This window comes from Aphelocoma coerulescens, chromosome 7, assembly GCF_041296385.1.
Source record: "Aphelocoma coerulescens isolate FSJ_1873_10779 chromosome 7, UR_Acoe_1.0, whole genome shotgun sequence".
NCBI lineage: Eukaryota > Metazoa > Chordata > Aves > Passeriformes > Corvidae > Aphelocoma > Aphelocoma coerulescens.
The window spans coordinates 30295772-30318785 of record NC_091021.1 but is presented as its reverse complement, the minus strand read 5'-3'; the positions used below and the strand labels follow the sequence as shown (position 1 = coordinate 30318785).

General features: G+C 43.2%; 1 protein-coding gene across 16 annotated transcripts in view; it reads right to left on the bottom strand.

The window, feature by feature from the left end:
* KALRN (kalirin RhoGEF kinase) overlaps positions 1-23014 on the bottom strand; it is a 503525-nt gene that overhangs the window by 17775 nt on the left and 462736 nt on the right. For 14 of the 16 annotated variants that reach the window (XM_069021109.1, XM_069021107.1, XM_069021110.1 and 11 more), the window contains 7 exons: positions 22942-22992; positions 22546-22623; positions 21482-21667; positions 18264-18435; positions 14093-14331; positions 12984-13231; positions 9617-9740 (listed from right to left, as the gene is read on the bottom strand). In XM_069021109.1, the coding sequence (XP_068877210.1) occupies positions 9617-9740; positions 12984-13231; positions 14093-14331; positions 18264-18435; positions 21482-21667; positions 22546-22623; positions 22942-22992 (1098 nt within the window). Of the gene's footprint in view, positions 1-9616; positions 9741-10817; positions 10833-12039; positions 13232-14092; positions 14332-18263; positions 18436-21481; positions 21668-22545; positions 22624-22941; positions 22993-23014 lie in introns of those variants that run through there. The other 2 variants (XR_011152025.1, XM_069021118.1) reach the window with 2 other exon arrangements.

The window sequence follows — 23014 nt, the reverse complement described above, 5'->3', positions numbered from 1 at the left end:
ACTAGGTAAGTGATCAAGTTAGCAAAGACTTGAAAAGCTACTGTTACTCTGCAGTGTCTACGTGCCAATGTAATCCTGGAAGCAAAGGTGGAAAAAGCAAAGACAATGTCACTAAGTTCTTACAGAACTGATCCTAGCTCCATTATGTTGTACAATAGTATAGAGGTTTTAGCCTCATTAACTGTGTTAATAATCTCATAAGGCCTTGTTATTCAAATTCCATCTAATAATTTCATATTAAAGCACCATAAACACCAATGTGGTTTATCTTGCCTTAAATATCTTTGTTATTATTTATTTCAGAGCTATTTTGGAAGATGCCAATGAAGCAGTGACCTAATTCATGGCCTGCCAAAGCTGATAGGAGGTTTTTGCAGAGGCTCAGAAACCAGGCCACAAAACAGAAGCAATAACCCTTCAAAATAAAGTAGATACGTCTTCAAGATTTATATTTACATTTTGGCTTTATAAATAGTTTTCCAAGGTCGATGGCTCAGGGTGCATTCAAGGAGGCACTTGGGCACATTCGGGTTCATTTTGGTTTCACAGCCTTTCTTTATAGCTCCAGGGAAAGCTCTGGTACCAGCACTGAGACCTCAGGTCTGCTTTCCCTTACCACCACCACCACCACAAAGCCCAGATGAACCAGGCATAACCTGGAAAGCACAAAGTCCCTCTGAAGGGTGCAGCTGGGCACTGGCACCAGCACATGGACATGCCAGCCCAGGCACTCAGGGAGCAGCAACTGCTTCTCCACAGGGTCCAGGACCCACACACAGCCCCCTGGACCCTGCAGACAGGAAGAAATTGTGGTACAGTGGGGTACTGGATGGAAAACATCCTCTCTCCTGTCTGTGCATGTGAAAAAAGGAGAGATGGATCTTCGTGATTAAGTTGTATCTCTCACATAACACAGCAAAGGAAGAAAAAGCTGTTCTGTGGTTAACCATTGCTTGTCTGTGAGTGACTTTCACTCACAGACACCATCTACTTTTTAGCTGAGTAACCTCAGGCATCAGCTCATTTGCACATACATCTTCATTTTTGTGTTTGGCTTAACTGAAATATCCATTATCCAAAGCTCTACCCTTCCTTCCCTGCAGCATGCACTAAATTCCCTTATTATTCACTGATCTCCATCCCTGTAGGATTAGAGAGCAGGAGAAAGAAACACCCGTTAACACTTTACATTTATTTTATAACTCTAAAGGATTCATTAGAAGATGCAACTACAATGATGAATGTAATGGATATCCCTATAAATAAATAATTCTACATTTCTAGTGACTTCCAAGGTACAATAATTTATAATAATTGCCTTACCAGTTTTTTTTTCACTGCCTCACCATGGGACTAGCAGAAAGAAACTTATCACTGCTACACAATATTGGAAGAGTCTGTGGGTAAAATTTACATTTTCTTTCCCAAAACTTCATCTGTTAATTAATCAAATGGTACCCCTGCAGCTACATCACAGCTTTAACCTGCTGTAAGCTTAGACAAAAATGAAAGTCTGTCTGCACAAGAACTTTTAAGTGATTTAATGCATCACCTTATTAGGGAATGGGATTTCTTCTGCTTTGAAGGATGGCATCAGATGATGGGGTGAGAAGGCAGAAATGGGAAAGCAAAGGTTCACAGCCAGATCTGCATCCAGGGGCCGGCTTGGCTGGTTCACACATCTGCTCCCAAGCCCTGGGGTTCTGCTGCCTCTCCCTGCAGGCTGACCAGGTTCCTGGGCTAAGGCTGGGTGGCAGGAGATGGCAGCCTCCATAGAGTCCTCCTAGATTAAGTGCAAGACCTTTGGAGACAATTTCTTCATTTGCCAAATAGGAGCTCCAGAGCGTGTCCTCGCCACCCTCAGAGGATGGGAGCTCATGTATTGCTTCTCCACACAGCCTCCTGCTGCTGCCAGGGCTGGGTCCCCTTATGGATATGCTTGCCCACTCAGTCTGCAGCAGTTTGAGGATCTCACAGCCCAGCCCTCAGCCGAGCACCCCTGGTGGCCATGAGCAGGGGAAGGTGGCCCAGGGTCTCATGCTGACAAGGGCTTCCTGCAGAAATCCCAGCAAACCCCTCCTGCACCAGTGAGGCTGCCAGTCTGGCTGTGAGAGGACAAACTCGTGGGGATGGAACTATCCAGCACAAGAACTTCTCACTCCATCTTCAGTGTCAGCCTACACCATGGAAACACAAGCCCTAAGGGGATCAAACTCAGTTTGCAGTGCATGTAAGAAACACAGCCAGGCTCTTTTTCCTTGGAACATAATTTTAACTGAGATGAGGTAGATTTTTTTTTTTTTTATTGGATGAAATACCTGTTGCATGGCCCAGGGCAGGTGAAAATTTGTAAAGTCCCCTCTGTGGCCAGGAGAGTTTGTTTTCCATACAATGATATCTAAAAATGGAAATCCTATGCAAGGTAACAAGAGGCAGAACATGAAACGGCCTCTGCTCATGTGATGTGGGGTCTAACACTGACCAGGCAAAGCCAGGCAGCTGGAAGGAGGGGGGCAAAATAAAGGAATGGGAGGACAGGTCAGGTTATTCAATAAAAAGCCAGAAACAGACCTTGCTTCTCCCTCTTCCAGTGCTGTTTCAGGGCTCAGACCAAGAAAGGCACATAAGGCACATACTTGAATGCCTTTGGGGACCTGCAGGGATCTAAGTGACTTAGATCTAGGTCAACTAAGTGTAACTTAACATCAGGCTTTAGAAAAGCAGCATGGGTGCTTCTCCAGAAACTCAGTATTTTGCAGTATTTTTCCTGCTTTGTGAAGCTGATATTATAAAGATAGAAAGGCATCTGCAGCAGCAGCTGCAAAACCCACTTGCAGAGCGACTCCAACCGCCCTAATTCTTAGTGTAATCTTATCTTTCACTTGTGCACACAGGCTTTATCTGCTGGGGAGGGAGAAGCCATCCTGCCATGCCAATGGCCAGTCCCAAAACGCTCTGCAAGCACAGCTCGGCTGCCTGGGAGGGTTCTCACCTTGGCCAGGGTTTGCTTCTCCTTTGCAGCGGTGTCCTTCCCATGCCTACCTCCCTTCCCTGCAGGGATTTCACCCAGCCCTGACACACCAATGCACAGAAGGGTCTAGGGGATGTCCAGATTTTTTCAATGCCATGTTTCAATCCCATTTTAAGGGAATATATCAAAACCAGGAGTGAGAATATTTATTTTTCCCCAAAGCTTAAGATCAGGCTGCAAACCAAGCCCTCTGTAACAGGATCGGTGCTTCACCTAAACAGCAGAGGGCATGTTTACTCCAAGACAAGCAGCTCAGCATTTTGTAAACATTTCATGGCACCTCTGGTCACTGAGTTAAAATAAAATACTGACACATTTGCATGTGCTGGTAGCAGAGTCAGCAGCATGTTCCTTGCTACCTCACTCAAAACCAAAAATTACGGTTCTCTGAAAAAAAAGAAAATTAATTAGAAATTAGGTGAACTCTAGTTTTTAGGAAAATATCTATCACCCATCTTTGACTAGGTCAACTTTACTATGAGACTTTTGGGGTGACAGGCTCACAGTGTCACCAGCCTCCCCTCCCCGGAAAAAGAAAAATTAACAAGAGAAATTTCTTAATAAAATGAGCAAATAAGGATCCCACCACAGATGGATAGATGCTACCAAAGGGAAAATATAATTTAAAACAGCATCTAATGGAGTGTTCCATGGCATCAGCCTTTTAGCAGGGATGGGGGATGCTTTCTGGCACCAGCATGGATGGGCTTGGCTGCCTTTAGGACTGATGGGGAAGGCACAAGGGATGCTGTAGAGCATCCATGCAGTGCAGAAACCCTCTTGCCCTCCTCATGTTCTTGCTGCCTGGCCCTAATGGCTGGTGGTTTCCGTGGCTGAGCCTGTGGGATGTCCCTGGCACTGCGTTGTAGCTCCCTACACCTTCCTGCAGATGAAGCAGGTCACTTCTTGCTTTTCCAAAAGCTATTCCCCCATGTCTGTGCTGCTGGCTCAGGCCATGTCACACCTGATGAGCCACCTTCCAGGTCTGTCTCAGCAATCCCTGGCCAGTCAGGGCAGCAGGACAGCGGTGTTGCCATGGAGGCTGTCCGAGGAAAACACAGGGAAGTTCTCAGGATTGTACTCATTCACGCTGTACTAACAGGCCAGGAAAGGCTTTCTTACAGTATTGAACAAGATTTTGCTAAGAGAGTGTTATAGCTACTCTGGAGATGAACAACCTCAGGCAGGGGCTGAAGGCATTTGCCTAAAGCACTTGGAATTCTTAGCCTGAGCTGAGTGGTGACTTGGAGCCAGTGCTGTATCCACCAAACCATTACTTACTCAACCATGTGGACTGTGGGAGTGCTAACACAGTATTCTGCCACAGTGGATGTTTCCTAATGTTTATCTTGGTCTAAGTGTCTCTGAGTAGTTCCTGACATGCTAAAATGTCACAACTGAAAAAAGCAGATTAAGAAGCCCAACAGCTCACTAATCTAATGATGGCACTTCCAGTGACTTGGCCTGGGCTTCATCTCTGCTTTGCACAGCTGAGACACTGGAACAGACACTAGAGGCTCAGTGACAGACATGTGTGGGCCAGCAGTACTTGTAACACTGCAGCTGGAGTTGTGCAAAACGTTTGCAGCCATGTCGGAACCCTACACCCGAGGCCCATCCCAAAGCTGGGGGGAGCGGCTGCAGGATTTAGTGAGGTTTAGCTCAGTCAGATCTTCTGACTGCTGGAAGACTATTGCTTTAGACAAGAGAGGTAGCCCAATGGGACCTGCACAGCTGCCTTGTGACCATCTCAGCAATACTGCAACCCCATGAGATGTTACAACACTGAACTGTAGGACAATTAGTTGTGTCATTGTCCCAGACCCCAGACTTGGGTGTGGATGATATTTGCTCATTCACAAGGGCATACATCTTCCCAGAAGTGGAGTTGCCTGTCCCTGTGCAATTAACTACAGACATGTGGAAAGAGTCTCTGATCATCCTTAAGTGTAGGTTACTCCTATCACTCACGTGGCTACACGTGGCCCTCAAGCGCCTGCTGCTACACTCACGTACTCAGTGGGTGAGTTTGTGCCTTCTGCTTTATGAAACTACAGCACAAAGCAGAAAACAAGCAGAAAAAAACAAACTTCATTTCCATCTTTATGCACTTTCATTACATATTAATAAACAAAGAGGAAAAAACCAGTCACCAAGAGATGCTATTTCTGGTCAAAGCTACAATGAATAGAAAATTCTCCAAGGCCTGGGTGAGCAAAAACCCAGTAGTGGAATTTTAGCTCTTTTAAACAGTCACCCAGAATTTCAGCTTCCTGCTCTCGCAATATATGTTTTCCACATTTCTTTCTGTCTTTGTGTCCCCTTGAAACAAAGGCAAAGTGCTTCCAGAAACCTAGAATCTACTGAATGGAATCCACTGTGGTTTTTCATAAAAAGACCACAGTAGCTGTGGGACTTCATGGGTACTATGACCAGCTTACTGACTTGTGCAGGAAGTAGGGTGGAGCTAAATTGCACCCACGTTTCCAGCTAATTAATTAATATGTCTGCTTTGCATTTAGAGACTGCTCTCTCTGTTCCAGCATGGGGTGCACGTTCTCATGCACGAAGGGAGGAAGAGGGATGTCAGGGGTGACAGTCCTGTAAGAGAAGCCAGGTGACTTGCCCTGTTATTACCTGGCTGTAATGATGACTCCACCTTAATGACACAGGAAAGGCACCTCTGAGTGTTGATGGCCAGGACGCAGCTCTTCTGCCAGCACTCCCAGCATCTATAAAACCCCTCATGAGCCTGGCCAGGTGTGAGGACAAGGTGTTCCCTCTCCTTGGGCAGTCAGTCATGTTGTCTCCACCTGCCCTGGGAACTCATCAGTGGACATTCCACACAGCAGGGAAAGCATAACCTTTGAGATGTGGATGTTCACTGCGCACACAGGCTTGGCTGGAGGGGTAGCACAGCTCTTTAAGTTATCTAAGCCTAGCACATGAAGCCTAGAAGATTGATGAAGGCCTGAATCAGGCTCTGGTGTTAGAATTAGCTTGTTTTGCCTCTGGTTTAATGAGAAAAGACTTTGGCCTCCCAGGCTGTAATATAGCCCAATTATTGTAACACGTTTGAAAAGGAGAATCAGAATCTCATAATGAAGGGAAAGGGAGAACAACCATGGCTTCCAGTAGGTGAATACCCCAGACCTTTACAGACCAGGCCTCTTCTAGGGCTTCACCAGCACTTTATGAGCCTGCCCATGCTCTGCTCCCTCCAGAGGATTCTATTTAGTTTATACTGGGTATCAGCAATCCCTTCCTCCCAGTATTTCTTAGCCAGATCAACGAGATGACCACAGTCATTTCTGGCTGCAGATGTACTAAAAGCAGCACAAAGCAAGGGCCATGCTGCTCCTTGCAGGGCAGTGTGACCTTAGTAAGTCACCCCCACAATTGTTCTCTTATTTTCTCTTCCTCTGCCATTTAAAATATTTGCTCAGCCCCAGAGAGTTTTGCCAGAAGCAAACCTGAGCTTTCCAAGCCATGAGGAACACCGTGGCTCCTGGGGACTGCAGTGCAGCGGCACTGTCACCTCCAGCAAGTGACCTGGGAGATGCAGGACAGGGCTTTCTGAGTGTAAACAGAGTCACACAGAAGGCACACAGTTACTCCCCCAACAGCAGATTGATTTCATAGCTAAGACTTCACATTGGTGTCTTTTGTTTAAATAGAAATGTTTTTTTTTTCTCCTGAAGTTCAGAACAGTAGACTGTACCATGGTAAAAACCCAAATCAAGCCATCAAAAAGACTAGTAATGCTGACAATGCAAGGACTCAGATACCTCCCACTGGATATTCTAAACCACCTGTTTTTCCTCCTGTTGAACAAAGTCAAAACACAGAAATCCTCTGCAAAAGAACCATGGTTTTCACCCAGCTCTGCACAACCACCTGTGTCTCAGCCACCTGTTGCTCCACAGGGCACTTTTCAGTGAGTGAAAGCTTCCACAGACTCACGTGTAAAAATGGGCACAGCCTTGTAACAAATACACACACTTCCAGTTGTTACCTGTGACTGGCAAAACACTCTTTGAAAATGTAAGCAGAGTCCTGAGAATAATGCAGCTTTAGAGGTAAGGACCATTCAGTCTCCAGGATGTCAGCTGGGTCAAAAGCTTTCCTTTAGTACACATCCCAACACAATTAAAATAAAAGCATGCTTTCAGGTTAACAGCTTAGGTGGTGCACCTCAGTACACTTCTTCCTCTTTTTATCTTCCCTTCAGGAGGAAGATCAGCTTTTTTTTTGCAGGATGTTTATAGTGCAGCCTGGCTGACAGCATCCGGGAGATCTGCTAGGACACAGATATCTCTGTTCTCCAGTGGCCTATCCTGTCATCACCACAAAATCACCTTCTCTCTGAACCATGCCCTTGCTTGTTTCAGCAGGAACCTCTTTCAGCCTTGGAACAATGTATAGAAATGTTTTGTGTGGTCACTATAAACATGGAAAAAAAAAAAAAAGGATCCTGCTAGATCTTAATTGAGGAGAACCAGATACATAACTCTTCATGATTTTAAGCTCTTTCAGGCTCTCTTGACAAGGCACTAGAACTGGTGGTTTCACACTGGAAAAACAGTAGCATAATGTACCATAATTTGGGACCACCTATTTGCATCAGCCTTGCCTGGGACACAGGTACATTCCCACAACCGATTTTACCATTCTTCCTCAGTACCTTGACAGAAATGCAATTCCCACTCGGCTAAGACAAAAAGGAAATGTTTTTTCTGATTTTCTAGATAAAGTGCTGGTTGTGGTCCAACAACATTTGCTCCATGATTTACAACACAAGCCTGACTGGCAGCTCAAGTGTGTATTGCCAGGGCAAGGGGTGTTTTAATATAGAAAGGTGCCACATTTATCAGCAGCTGACACACTTGCATTATTGTTGGAATGAGGTCCCAGGTGGGAAACAGAGACTGAGGGTGGCTATGTGAGATTCCAGCTCAGCAGGAGCTTGTTACTGAGCTCACTCCACTGCTCCCACTCCAAAAGAAGCCCAAACTCCAGTCCAAGGCTTGGCAAAACCGGAATTGACGCTTTTTGTGAGTCACACTAAATTGGCACACACGTCTGCAAGCAATACAGACCCACCAACTCCCCTTGCAGCAAAGGTATTTCAAAACAGACACATGTTCTTGAGAAAAAATAATCACAAGGATGATTGTCTCTACCTCCATACTAGTATTGGGGTCAAGGTCATCACACTCTGATTCCTCTGAGCTGTTTGTCTCCTTGTTTGGCAGCATGAAGAGGAAGAAAGAGAACAAGAGATTAGAAAAGAGATTGGTTAGTCAGGGCAGAGCAGCACAGTTGGGAGCAGCATGGAAATGGGTAACAGTAGGGAAAATGCTCCTGAAACACAAACAAAAAACAAACCGACAACAAAACAAGGGAAGCAAAGGCAAAGACATGCTTTTGCCAGAGAAGCAGCAGTGATTCTGCAATTCGTTCAGGTAGTGAAAACAAGGAGGAAGCAAGAGGAGGAAGAACTGTGCCACCATGCTGGAGCAGCCACTTCCCTCGGGCCCAGTCCTTCCTCATCCAGAGGGTGCGAGGGCGCCCGGGATGCAGTGTCAGGGTTCCTCCCTTTGCACATGCCAGGGCTATTGCACCAGGCTTGTAAGGCACAAAGCCTCTGCAAAGGAAAACACTTAATCATGGGCTCTCCTGGAGAGGGGTGGATCCAAAGGACATGCTCAAGTGCTTTCCTGAATCAAGGCTGAGCTTTGGTTGTGTCAAAATCACAAGTGTTTGCTTGCCTCTGTTGGGAGGGAAAGCCCCAGATTAGTCCTGAGCAGGCCTCATGGTCGGTTTATAGGGATGGATCCTCTGAGTTGGAGCACAGTAGTCAGGCACCCAGAGCAGAAGATGGAGCTTAACCCCACAGTTCTGAACCTTTTCCATACTGGGAGATCTCAGAGAAAGAGAGAGAGACGCAGACACACAGACACACACACACACACACAGACACACACGAGACCTTCTCCTGGCAAGACAGAGTCAGCATCTCTGCCCTGTCTGATAACATGGAAAGAAAAAGGTCACTGAGACCATCTCCCTAGACCAAAAAGCTTAAGAATCCCCAGGTTGGGAACCTGTTATCTTAACATCTGCTAAAATATTGACCTAAAGAAAACTCAGCAACTTCAGCAAGGCCATTGGTTCACCCAGTGGCTTTCTCACTGCTGCAGCTGCTCTGATGAAGCTGCAGACCTGGGCTAGATCAGAGGTCAGTAAATCACTAGTGTCCCAATTTTAAGTTCTTTAACCATGTATATAGTTGGGTTTCTTAATGAAGATTACTTACTTGCATGTGGGATGCCAGGAAAAAGAAAACAAAAAACAAAGACTGCACTTTATCTTGCATGCAAAAATCCTGCTAAAATGGATACTACAAAAAAGGAACCAAAAAAAAGAGATAACTGAAGTTGAAAAGAAGAAAAAAATCAACAAAAAACCAAAACCCAAACTCAAAATTGCCGCCCCCTCCCTCTCTCAGGAGAGGATGCTACAGGGGGTGGAAAGGATGGGAAGCAGGAGAGCAGCACAGAGCTTTCAGATGGCCTTACTCACTTTAACAGAGACTTTGTTCCCCAGAATATCCTTGGATTTACGTGGCCCATTGGCTTCATTTTTGCCACTGCTCTCCTTTTCCGCCCGCTTTCTCATGCGCAGGGTATGCCATGAACATGACTTCCTGTTGTACCAAAAAACGCAGCAGTCAAATGGCAAATCATAGCAGGAAGAAAGGTTTTGGAAAGGGGAACCAGCATCCACATTTGCAATTACTGCAGTTCCCTAGAAGGTGAAAGCCACCGGCAGGCAATCTGCCTGTCTCAATCTCAGCAATGAGAGCTGAAGTTAAAAACCAAACCAAAGAGTTCTGCAAAGCAGATGTTGTGCCACACTTGCTGTTTAAATGCATGGAGCAGGAAAAAAATGTCCATGATGGAAGCACAGGCAACTAGAACTTGGTCATCTGGTTTCAGGGACTTTGTCTTGCATTGCCACAAATAGAAATTTATTTTAATTTTGCTACATTTAAAAGACCAGTTTAGTCCTCAGTCTTGTTGAAAAAAAAAGCAGTGTAACAAATATAAATAAGTAAGAATGGTCCTAATGGATTCCTCAGTACAGCAAATTAAAAAAAATTAAGAAATTCAAGTGGTTACTCACTACATGTTGCTCAGAACACAAACAGCTCAATAAATAGGAGCTGCATTATTAATTTTCCAAGAGATAAGTCATTTCCTAGAATGACAAGCTCTGCTGTGCCTCTCAAGACCAAGAATTTCCCATTTGACTTTGCCAATCCAGTTAAAAAGGACAGCAGTCAGCTCATGGGTTTTGGCTAGCATCACAGCAGGCACCATTTCCAGTAAATTTTTCACCCCTTATTACTGCTCCTATGACCTTATTCTTGGAAAAAAATAATATAAGACCAATGTCACCCTCTGTAAGAGCAATGCTGTGTTGACAAGAGAATTGCGTATCAAAGCAGACATAAGAAATTAAGAAAAAACCAAAACAGTTCTCGATATGGATTTCATTTGGTTTAAATAGTGAAGAGTGGACAGGTTGGGGGGGAATTTGGGGAGGGGTATGTTGTCCAAAGCATAAAGCTCTCAAAACAGCAGTGTGATGAGCTGGGATCCAGGTTCAAAGCATCTGCCCACCTTTAAGTCATGCAAATTTGATTTGCATGTTTAAGCCCAATGTTTGGCACATGTCACGTCTACAGTACCTTGATACATTTTACAAAGGAAGTTGTATGAATTCCAGGGATCACCTGTGATGCCAATAAAACGCAGTATGTTAGCAAGGTAGGACCCAAAGGATGCCCCACACAGCCGACGCTCCCCCATGAACACTGCGTCTGACTCCTAAGCGTTTCCTGCTTTTACCTCAGCACCTGATGGGAGCTGTTCAATAGCTCAGTTAAAGAACAAGCAAATGCTACCACAAGAGTGAACTGGGTCATGACAACTGTTTTTGCAACCAGGATTAGAGTCTGCACTAACTCAGCCTGTATGGGCAGTCGTGTCTGAGCACAGGGAGCACCAGAGCATCCTGCACGGCTCAGACAGGCACTAAGCGCTGACTGGTATTTGGGAGTTCCTGGAGAAGGTTCAAATGAGAAGTGCAGAGCAGGGGAAGTTATCCAACACTTCAGGACTGTTACATTTTCCTTTAAGAAATGTAAGAGTCAAGAACATGGCTGATGGGACTCCTTGACCAACAGGTGAATAATTCATGGTGCCAACACTGCTGGATTGACCATTTATTTTGTGTACAGTACTTGTCACAGAAGAAACAGTTTTATTACTCAAACTGAGTAGTCACTGTGATCTGGCAGACCAGATAGGGTTGAAGATAACATGGCTCCAGGTTGTTTTTTCCTCATAGGACTCCTATTATTGAAGTATCTTTTTGTTTTCTGGGTTGTTTTAGCTGTTTGAGTCTGAAAACATTGTTTAGGACTTTAAATCTCACTGCAGTGAGAAAGAGAGAATTGCAATTCATGTGTCTTTCAATTTTGTTACACCTTCCAGGCCACAATTCATCCACCTACAGAATTTGATGCAGAATTTTACTGTACAGCTGCCATGAAATCAGTCTTCACCAGGAGTCTGGTACCGTGGATGATTCTAAGGGCATGTGGTTGCATATTGTAGCTAGAGAGGAACCCGGGAATGGCTGTGGTGGATGTGCAAGAGATGTGCCAAGCAATTCCTTTGGCTTAACATGCACTGCCAGATAGCATTCATTACTGACTGACAGGTAAAAAGTCATCATTTCTCTTAACTGAAATGGCAGCAGAGATCAAGTTATTATTTTTAGTGAATCTGTCACAAAATCTTTCCTTGTGTTTAATTCTGCGCCTCAAGGTATTTGTGTAAGGTAAAACACAGTTTGTAGCATACATCATGCATTACCATCTAGTCATTTTAGATGTTAAAAGAAATCAACAAGTATTACTGAAAAGAGGGTTGTACCTTCTGTATTTAATACCAAAAAACCACTTTCTTGCATTAGTCATTTCAGACTGACAAATTTCTAAAAATCAGAAAAGAAAAATATATATCCACACATTTGTTAAATAAGCAACAAAATATTATAAACAAAATTAAAAACAAAACAAAACAAAATCAAACAAAACAAAAAAAAAGGGTCCAACTAATTCTTTTACCTCATTAAAACATGCTCATGGTGAAAATTTATTTTACATATTTAAAATAGTACATTTAAAATTAGTTACATTACAGGTACAATGATGAACATTGCGACTATCCATTATATTGCACAACCTGACTTCATCAATATGAGTTTGTTTCTTCTTTTTTTTTTAAATAGTGCAAAATACTTTATACAGGAATGTACTTGGATGGGGGTCTTGCAAACCAAAAAATATATTACAAAAGTTACTGCAAACAGAAAAAAAACCCAAAACAAATGAAAAAAAAAATACAAGCTGTACAAGGAAATTGCCATAGACAACAAAATCTCTCCTCCTTGAGAAGCGAACCTCAGTCCAACACAGAGCCTGGATTTTTGTGTTTTTTTTGTTTATCTAGATGCTGTTATAACCAATATATAGATTAGTAACTTAATACAACATAAATATAAGTCCAGTCCAAGCAGGTCCATGTTGGTGTAAAATGGTGTCATGTAAAGCATACCTTTAACCGTCTATGGTTTTATTTCTCTCCAAAGTATAAACAAAATCCCACAAAATGAAAATAAGCAAAACCCGAGCTATCCACCATGGCTGCCCGATGCTGCGGATTGACCACTCAGCTTGTTCCAATGGCACTGTAGATAAAAATCAGCAGGATTTCCCTACCATTTGGGTTTGGGTTTATTTATTTATTTATTTATTTATTTTATTTTCCTCAAAAAATCCACATAGTGCTCCCAGCGAAGCCAATATGGCACTTACTTGATGCTTCCATCGCTATTATCTGTAGTGGATTTAGGGAGGGGAGCCAAGATACTGCCAGGGATCCATCCTTCAGCGGCTGGAGAGTGGTCGTTTGCGGGCTGGTACACCAGGAACATGTTCTGCTGGTTGATAGCAAGGATCTGAACCACCTCTCCTTGATTCACACAGATCTCATCCTCCTTCAGTGCATAGTAATCTTTAATCACCACCATGGAAGAGGTCCCATTGCACCCTCCCAAATCAGTCTGAAAACGGACACAACACAAACCGGTGAGCGGCCGGTGCGGAGGAACCTGCCCTTTCCGGCAGCGATCCCACTACTTCATGTCCAGCCTAACCAGACCAGGGAAAAAGACACAAAACACTTGGAGGTTCACATTGGCAGAAAAGGATTTGAAGGACCTGAAAGGTGGCAGTAACAAATACAAACCAGTCTCCTATTTCACATCAGACTTCCAAGCTGCTAACAACTGTGCCCCTGGGTGTTCTCATCTGCGGGTGTTACAGATGAAGGGTCTGTGCTGAGCCAAATGGGGAGAAAGACCAATGATGCTGAGTGAATACTCGCAGATAAATACAGGTCATATTGAAAGTGGCTTTGGTCAGCCTCAGCCAGCAGCAGGGTCCAAACATGGTTGGTGGCCACTGACTCTTTGGTGGTTTGTGTGCAGCACACATGTACCCAAATTACAACCTTTAGCTGGCACCCTGTGAGCTGTTATGTGGGAAAAGGTCTAAACTCTTCCCTACCATAGACTTTTTCAGGAATGGGTGGTTAATGGGTATCAGAGAAGCCTGAATATTGCTTCTGCCAGTATTGCAAATGGATATCTAGTTCACTAGATCTGCAAGCACAGTGCCCTGAAAAACACTGGGATCAGTGCTCCAGGGTCAGGCTCTGTCTCTGTTTCCTAGATGAAGTGCCCTCCATGTGGATGCCAGGGCTTTTGCATGAGCTGTTTAATCCCAAATCACACGTTACCCCATTGCTTCAGTTTGTTGATTCCTGTTGACCTGGTTAGATGCTAATCAAAGCTAACATCATGGATCACCTGTGGTATAAGAAATGGGCTGTGAGATCATGTTTTATCAGATGAGCTCAGTACCTTGCTTTGTTCATACTTGTCTCCGGGCTGTGGGTGCTCATACCCTGTGCTGCCGTTGGAGGTAGATAACTTCAGGGGTGGGAGAGATGGGTTACGGCTTGTAGCCTTCAAAGGCTTCTCAGACCCTACTGGAATAGAAGAATGGGGCCTGGTGTTGGGCTGAGGGACTCTGCCGGCCTGGGGCCGCAGCACCGCCGAGCTGCTCTCCTTGCGTTGGTACTCGATGGGCGACTGCAGCGCTGCAAGAGAGGACAAGAGTCAGCCACGGGCTCCCAACAGCCTTGCCAGGGGCTGCAGAGGTGTTCAAACAGGTGGGATGGTTCAAACAGAACAGACCTATATGCTGCAAACCAAACAGGAGCAGGGCATGCCGCCCATGGAAGCACACGGTGCGTTCATGGCTAGACAGGACTCAAGCATGTTACACTGTGCTGTGCATGAACTGAACACAGCACTCTGTGCTGATGGGAGGAACAGCTTCTCTAACCTACACAGTGAGTAGGCTAAAATGTTTGCCATTTATAGCATACATAATTGCATTCATTTTCTTTGGAATCGCACAAATTAATCATATCCTGTAGTCAAAATAAATGAAAGTCTGACTAAGAGGTGCACAGCACATTTACAGTGAATTTTGCTAACATCAGGAACACAGGTCAAGACCTCTAAGTCCCATGTGCATATTCCCAAGAAAGTGTGACTACTAAATACTCTTCAGACAAGATGCACTGCAACTTGGCTCTCAATGTGCTTTCTACATTAACTTTGGTTCAAGGAAACTGCTGGAACTGGCCAGCAAGTGAGGAAGTATAGATGGCACCAAGATATTATTCCCAGCAGTACAAACCTCTTCAGAAAACACTCAACAGGCAACACTTAACAGTTTCATAAGCTGCAAAAAAACAACTACTTGTGAGAGTAGATTTTATCATCATGGAGAGAGCTTGCACTGGGAAAAGGAAGGATAAAAATTCCAGATTGTAAAGAAAGATATAATTTGTTACATTTGGAGGAGAAGGGATCAGGGCTGGGACTCGCAGTGAGCAGATTTGCTGGGCTCAGGCTATCAGCCCCAGACCTATGGGCTTGGTTTTTCACATGTCATGTGGCTTTAACAGATGATTTATAGTCAGTTAATACTGTGTACACTTACCAGACTAAACCTACTGGAATGCAGAGAGACTAGTCTAGCAAGAGGCAGACAGAGGACATAATGTCACAGCATCAGCCCCACCAGGGAACCACAACAGAAGGAATGTCTTTCACAACAAGATGAAAAGGAAAGAAAAACAGAAAAGCTCAGCACCATACAGCACTCTCTAGCATTCCCCTTCCAGAGAAAGGCGGGACAACTCAAGAAACCACTTCATACTACAAAACAAATGACTTAAAGAAAAAAAAAATCAAGGAGGATGCCAGATCACCATTTTCTTCAAAAGGACACAGACACAGATCTGCAGCAATCTGAAAGATTACTTGTCTCTAAAACCCAACCCTTGTCACAAAAGCAGACTGTATTTATGCCACAGTGACTGCCAGTTTCACTTGCTTACCTCAGCTGCAGCTGGAAATGGTTTGGTCCTGCTGCAGACCAGCCACAGAGGGCAAGGAAGGCTGGGGAGAACTTTAACAGTGATTTTGACAGTGACATTTTTCTATTGTATACAGTAGATTAGGCTGCAAGTCTTTAGCAGTAAGATCTGAATGGATACTTATCAGTCTAGCTTGAAACAATCTACTGTGCTCAGAGCTTTTAAAGGGTATTTAGTTGAGTGTCCATTTCTAACTACTAATTCCACCATGAACTATCACAGTGATGCCTGGCTTCCAGCCTCCTGTTAAACATCTGTCAGTATTCTTAGAGTGTCAGTGTCCATCTACTTGCTGCTTCTTGTTCTCTCTTTCTCTCTCAAATTCCCCCCCCAAAACATGATTAAAAAAAGGTACAGATGAATGGCATTTTCCTTATGAAACATGTCCAGCAGGGACAAATCTTTTTTACACCTTGCTTCCTAAAGGTCAGAACAGCCCATCATTTGATGCACAGCCTGTTTCTCAAGCTTAGCAGCTTTTACTTTTCCATGGAAAAATATGAAAAACTTGAATATTACAGTTTTACATTAATGAAGTTTGGATGCAAATCCCGTGCTTTGTACACAGCCCCAACTCTTTAGGACTTCCCTGGCGAACAGAGAAAAATTAGAGACAGCTTGGGCAAGGACTCACGGGGAATATTTTGTTATTAAGTTTATGCAGCATTGGCTCAGTGTGGATTTAATATGATTTTTAGGACAGAAAACATCTGCTTTAATGAAATGCAAAGCTAAAGAACATATTTAAAGATTAGTCAGCCTCAGTAAGATTACATTCTAAAAGCCACTTAAAATGTTCTGGACTGGACAGGCTCTACTGGATACAGTATAATTTTCTTGGATCTTATTTATAGTTTTAAGGTAAATCCTTAAGATTGTGTTTTAATATAAATGTATTTTTACTTTTGCTTTAGAGATAGTGATGATTATGTTCCTAACCCATCAAATTGCTTGCTGGCCTCATAGAAGATAGGCTGAATAGGGGCTATGAAGATGCCTCAGTAGGAAAAGAGGCTCACAGGGCAGTAAGTCCTGTGAAGATAAGAGGGAATACTTAAAAAATAAAAAGAACAAGCAAGAAAGATGCGGAAGGGACAGAAAAACCCTGCATTAATGCCTGTGGAGTTCTCACAAGGCTTTTTTAAAAAAGTCTGTAGCTAACTGTTAGTGGAACTTATTTTTATTCCAATAATTCGTCAGTCAAAGCCAAGTGCACTGACATAAACCCACCAAGTTTTGGTACCAACTGGTCAAACTGGAGAACTTAGACTCTTCATCTCACCAATGTATTTAAGGAATCATTTTTAAATGGTTGTATGAGGCCATTTCTATTCCAGGTCATGAAAACCCAATACCAAGTTGTGGCATTATGGCTGAAATAGATTTCTCTTTATCAGCTCAGCCATAGATTCTGAACTGTCACAAACAACCTTTGCATGTAACCCCTTCCCACTTAACTTCTGAAAAGTAAAATTAAGCTGAATTAAATTTTTAAAACCTCCACATTCAAGAAAAAGGAACCTTTGCTTTGATGTGAACTGAAAGAGCCTCTTCCCATTTTGCAAAAAAAAAAATCCACAAAACAAAATAACAAAACCCAAAAATAAAAAAAATCTAACATATTGTGCCAAGCCAAAACATCTTGATTCAAGCAAATATATTTTATTATTGAACATGTATTAAGCTATTAAATATAGAACTCTAATATAAACTCCATTAAAAAGCTGGTTTGAAATGAATAGTGAAAAGCAATCTTGGAGACATCCAAAGCAACTCTGTTGCTTCCAAACAAACAAAAGAGATACTATTTTTAGATTCTTTCTCTAGTCCTGTTCCCTTCTCTTACCCTCATCCACTTGTGAGCAAGAACAAGCTAAAATTGTTAACTGAATTTGACCCCTCTGTATTTCCAAATTACACAGTTCTGCTGATTGTGTGTGTGTCTGGTTTTTGAGAGTTTTTTTTTTCCAAAACATAGCTTTAATTTGAAATATTATTTCAGACCACCTCAAATCTATTTCTAAAGCGAAGCTGATACTTTGGAAAGGTCTCTGTTCATGCACAGCTCCCATGGTTCCTAGGAGAAACAAGCCCTTGCCCTTGTTTCCTTGCCCTTTCCTTTGGTTATTTTTTTTTAATTGAAAGCTGCTGCTGCCCTGCAGAGCTGGGACCTGTAGGGGGGTGCACGGTGAGGCAGCCTTCCTCCCACCTCACATCCTCAGCTGGTAGCACGCAGTGATGTCTAACAGGAGGTCCTTGGGGATAAACCTTGCTCTGAGCACATGGGAGATGCTGTGTAGATAAAGTGGCAACCTGGCTTCAACATGATCTTGGGATGGCATCAGATTTAAAATCTTGCTGCACAATGGAAAGCAGCAGGTGACAGAGCCCTGCAAACCCCAGGGCAAAAGTACCAACAAAAACACCACCCACAGAGGGACCTGAGATAGGAACATGAACCCAACTGACACATGCAGAAGTGGCTCAGTAATTTTCTCACAGAGGAAACAAAGACATAAAGATTCTAAATCCCATTTAGCGTCACAGTTTGGGAAACAGAACAAAGACCACGTACGTACCATTTAGGAAATCTCTTTGTGTGTCCAGGACCTGGTTGATGTCCTGTACCCAAGCCTGCTGAATTTCTGGATTAGCTGCCTGCAAAATGACTCTCTCTGATGTTTCCCGGCTCATTAGGGCAAACTTGCAGGGATCATTGTCCACATTTTCTTCAATGATAAGGTAGTTCATCTGAAACAAGCCAAGGTAAGCATGTTACAGGGAGCATGAGTTAACATTACACAAGAATCAAAACTGTTGTGAAATGTTCCTGAAAATAATTGAGTCCAATAACAAACTGTTAGACCATAATCAGAAGAGTTTGTCTCATCTAGATTTACCCAGATAAATCTAAATCTTAAATATGATGCTTAATAAAGCTCTGACAGATGTACCAGACATCCATCTGCCTTGTCTTGAATTACACCTTCTATTTTAAGGTAACACAGACCTGACTGGTGGGCTTAAAATTTACTGTAACCCATAAGTAGAGCAAAAATGTTCCTATTAATATGTTAATGAAGTCTATCATTCCTCCAGTCTAAGTAAGTGTTTATATTTCTTGTCCTCTGATAAGAGAGTCTCAGTCATTAGCACATTTTAAAAATGGAATGGACTGTGAACAGGGATATAATGAAAAAAAAGAACAATTCTCCCGTGATGCTCCGGCAGATCTTATTTCTAGCAGATTAGAGTCATCTGTGTGCAATCACTTCACTTGACTGTAGTCACAGATATTCTTTCTGGAAATCACATGGATGGCAATTCTGGCTGCTGTCCCGCCCTTGCGAGGCTTCTGTTTTAAGTGTACTCATAACTGTAGCATTTCCTGACATACTGAGGTAGTAAACAAGAATAGGTTGGCATAGCCTCCCTAAAAAAATAGAGAGGGAGTGCCTTCATGTCAAAAGCAGACAGCTCTGAAGACTAAGGCAGTAATGTCCCCTAGAAGTCCATCTCCAATTGCTCTGAGTATCTGTCAAGGTGTGGAGAGATCCACTCCACACCAGAATACTGTCCAGCATTCAAATTGCCAGATGGAATTAGCCTCTTCCTTTGCTTCTGGCAGTCCCTGTGAAGTTACAGTGACATGCAGGAACTCCCCTGACATGGGGACAAGGAAAGGGACTCACAGTGAGCCCAGACAGTGCTGTTCCTCCTGATCTGAGCTCATTTTCCTCTGGTTGATAGTCAAACCAATCCTGGTATGACTCCAGGTAGAAGGCTCCTATTTGCATCTCAGGGAGATGCATTTGCCAAGGCTCCCACTTAGGTATTTTGGGAGCCTGAGGGTGTCCAGCTGAGAAGTATCTGAGAAGGGATGTGCCATTTCTGAACACTAAGGACCTTATTGTGTAAAAAAAGGGTTCTTTGCTAATGCAGGACAAGATTCTGAAACTTCTTCACGGTTTGAGTGTGACAGACCTTGGAGAACAATATTTGGGAGTCTCATGTCACTGACAGACCAGAACAGCTGCATTTGAAGTCATATGCACTTTTTACTCTGTGGCCGTGACAGAGGAAAGAAATGGGATCTGTGATGCTGGCTCAGGTGGAGGCCCCACTGCGAGGTGAGGGTGCCCAGAGCCCAGGGAGGCAGGGAGTGGTCCTGCTCTACTGAGAGCCACAGCTCTTCTCTGTGGGAAGCAGACATGCAAAAGCAGCCTGAAGCTGAAGTGGGGGCTGGGACGGAGGGTGTGAGAGCTGCTGGCACACAAAATCCATGCTGAGGTCGGGGAGACACACATGGAGCCACACTTGCTGTAGACACTCAACAGGAGAATGAGCTGTTTGCCAAGTGGAAGAAAAGGAGCTGGAAAATAATCACATGAAAATTCTAAACTCAGGCAGTGGGAACAGCCTTCTCTCTCGTAGGCTGTTCAACTAGAAAAGCAACTCATACCCTTGAGGCAAGCTAATTTTATTGACATTAGGAGAGATTTATTTTTCTCTCTTTATCTACAATATACAATTCAGGAATTGTTTCCTGCAGATAAAAGCCTCATTGTTATATATACAATAAACTGAAGTAAAAATGATTCATACTATTTCCATCTCCAATTTTAATAATGATTTAAATCAGCAAAAACATAAAATCAAAGCTGATCATCTAAATCAAGACGATTGTTTATTTGTACACTTTAGGTTTTCCCTTTATAGCCTATTATTTGGTTGGAAACTATAAAATACACTGACTTGCAAATGGATATAGGCTTTTCAGTAAATGCTGCTGTTTCCATCAGCCAAGCAGACGACCTCATTTCAGTAAATATGCTGTTTACCATAAATTTGTTTAGTTATAGATGTTAATATGCATTATTTCGGCTGATAGTGTTCTCTTCTATTTCATATTAATGCACCATTTAAAATTTAGAGCAAACACAATGCACTCTCCCATGCCTCTTAACCTGTATCTTTGAAAAGGAAATCAATGCCAGACTGGTTTCTGAGCTTTGAATGACCCAGAAATTTAAATGAATCAGTGATTTTGCTCTTTCTGCAGGCACAGCAAAGGCTGCTCTACCAGGAGATGTGCAGCACTCATTCACCTTCACTTACTATTTCACCAGTTAACTTTGCATTTGTTAAACAAACATAACCCCCCCTTAAACAAAAAAAGACATGAGTAAGTATTTGCCCTGGTTACTTTCAGTTTTTACTTTTAGCCCCAGCCCCATAATCTGGATAGATTATTTAAAACCAAAATTAGTTTCTCAAAACTCTCTTTATAGTTTAGCTGGTTTTGTAATTTTTCACAGCTTTATTTTTAGAATTATATGTGGTTTTATTTGTCTTTGAAACATTCTTGCAACATCCATATTTGTACTAAGAGCCCTCACACAAATTAGGGAGAGTATTTCCAGTAATATCACATAAAGGCTTAGTATTGACTTATAGTTTGGCCTAAATGACTGTTTTGGACACTGTACCTTCATCTACCTTTTATGATCATGCTTAAAAGCAACTACTGTAAACTTCCTTTGACTAGTGCAGGTTTTGCAGCAATATTTGCTAATTCAGAGCTATGAATGATAGAGGACCTGCCCTGCCTGTGTTCCCTGTAAGAACTACCCAGTACATTTAGACACCCAGCAGTTTATTTAGAGATGGTCTCAAACAGCTTCTGATCCACTGAAAGGTAAATGCAAATGTTTTCTGCACGTTGCTGTCCCCCTATGACAGGATGAACCTTACACGACCTTCAAAGAGAATATGCTTCTCCCTCTGCATTTCTTACCTTTATGCTTTTCTTGAACATGTAGCCTGGAGTTAGAGATCCTTTTCTAAGCAGTTCACTGAAGATAACTATTTGCTCAAAGAGAAACACCCTGCGCTCCTTGGGTCGAGACTGAACCCCGGAATCCTGCTCCGTCACGTAGAAGGTGTCCTGCTGCAGCAGCTTGCCTTGAGCTGTCAGTTTGCCCTGAGGAGCACAAGGCACTAACATCACAAACCCTGACCCACTGTGATCCCACAAGGTGATAGGCTCTATTTCATGCAGTCCAAGTTTTCCAGGCAGCCCTGCATTCATGTGAGACATATGCCCTCTAAGATACCAAAGCAGCAACTTTGTAAACCTCAGCTGAAGACAAGTAACAGGTTTTCCTTGCTCTCATTTCCACTCATGGTGTATATAAAACCAAATGCAAGAGGTCTTAAGCAGACTGTTTTGTACACTTCATTTCAAACCCTGTTCCCATTATGCAGTTTGTTACTGCAGTGCTCCAGGCAAGAGCTCTCCATCATGCCCTAAGCCAGCAGCCACTGACACAACACCTCTGAAGGTGCAAAAGTCAGGACCTACCTGTTTGCAGTGCATAAGACAGTAAGACAAATCTTTATTCATTTTGGAGATAAGACCTCTCACCAAAGCCTACACTGGCTTAGTTACAAGCCACATGCTGTAACTTGTGGGGTTGTAACTCTCAAGTCCCCACCTGGATGTTGCTGAACTCAGCGGGAGCAGTTAATGTGTTAATGCCAGGTGACCTTACTAATGGGCAGAGCAGGCTGGTTCATCACTTACTTTGCTCTGGTAATAGATATAATAAGTCTCATTAAAGCTTGAAGAAGCTTTTACAGACCTCACATTTTGAAGAAACAATAGATAGATTGCCTCAAGTTTAGAGTGAGAGGTGTGTCACTCCCCCCACCTTTGAAACCTCACCAAAGCATGCAGCTCAGCACTGCAGAAGAACAAGCACTAAATAACCAGCTTGGGTAGATGGTAGAGACAATCATGGGAAGATAAAATAATTTTCCTTGCCTAGTTATTATTATAAGACAAATGCAAATGCATACCTCAAAGCCTTGGAGGCGACCCAGGTTCATCATGTCATTGCAACGTTTTGGTACAAGGCACATTAATTCAACTGCTTTCTGTTGAGGAAAAGGGATGTTGCATTATTACAAGAGACCCAGAGGGTTCCTTAAAGCACAGTGTCAAATAATGAAGTTCAATAGCACGATTGCTGCAGTGACTCATGGCGAGGCCCTCATGAATAGATGTCTAAAAGAGGATGGTGCAGGACTAAGATGCAGGACTGTGCCATCATCTTTTAATTCTGATTTAAGCTAAGAGAAATGCTACATTTAGAATACCAGCAGGATCTTCAACTATTGTCAAAGGAATACTGGGGTTTTCATTCCTCCATACAAAGTCCCATCAGCCCTATTGTCCAGTGCATGAAAATGTACCTCTATCTCGGAGCACTCCAGACCAGCTTTTTCACTGTACCTCAGGAAGTCCTGGAGAAAGCAGAAAGGTTTG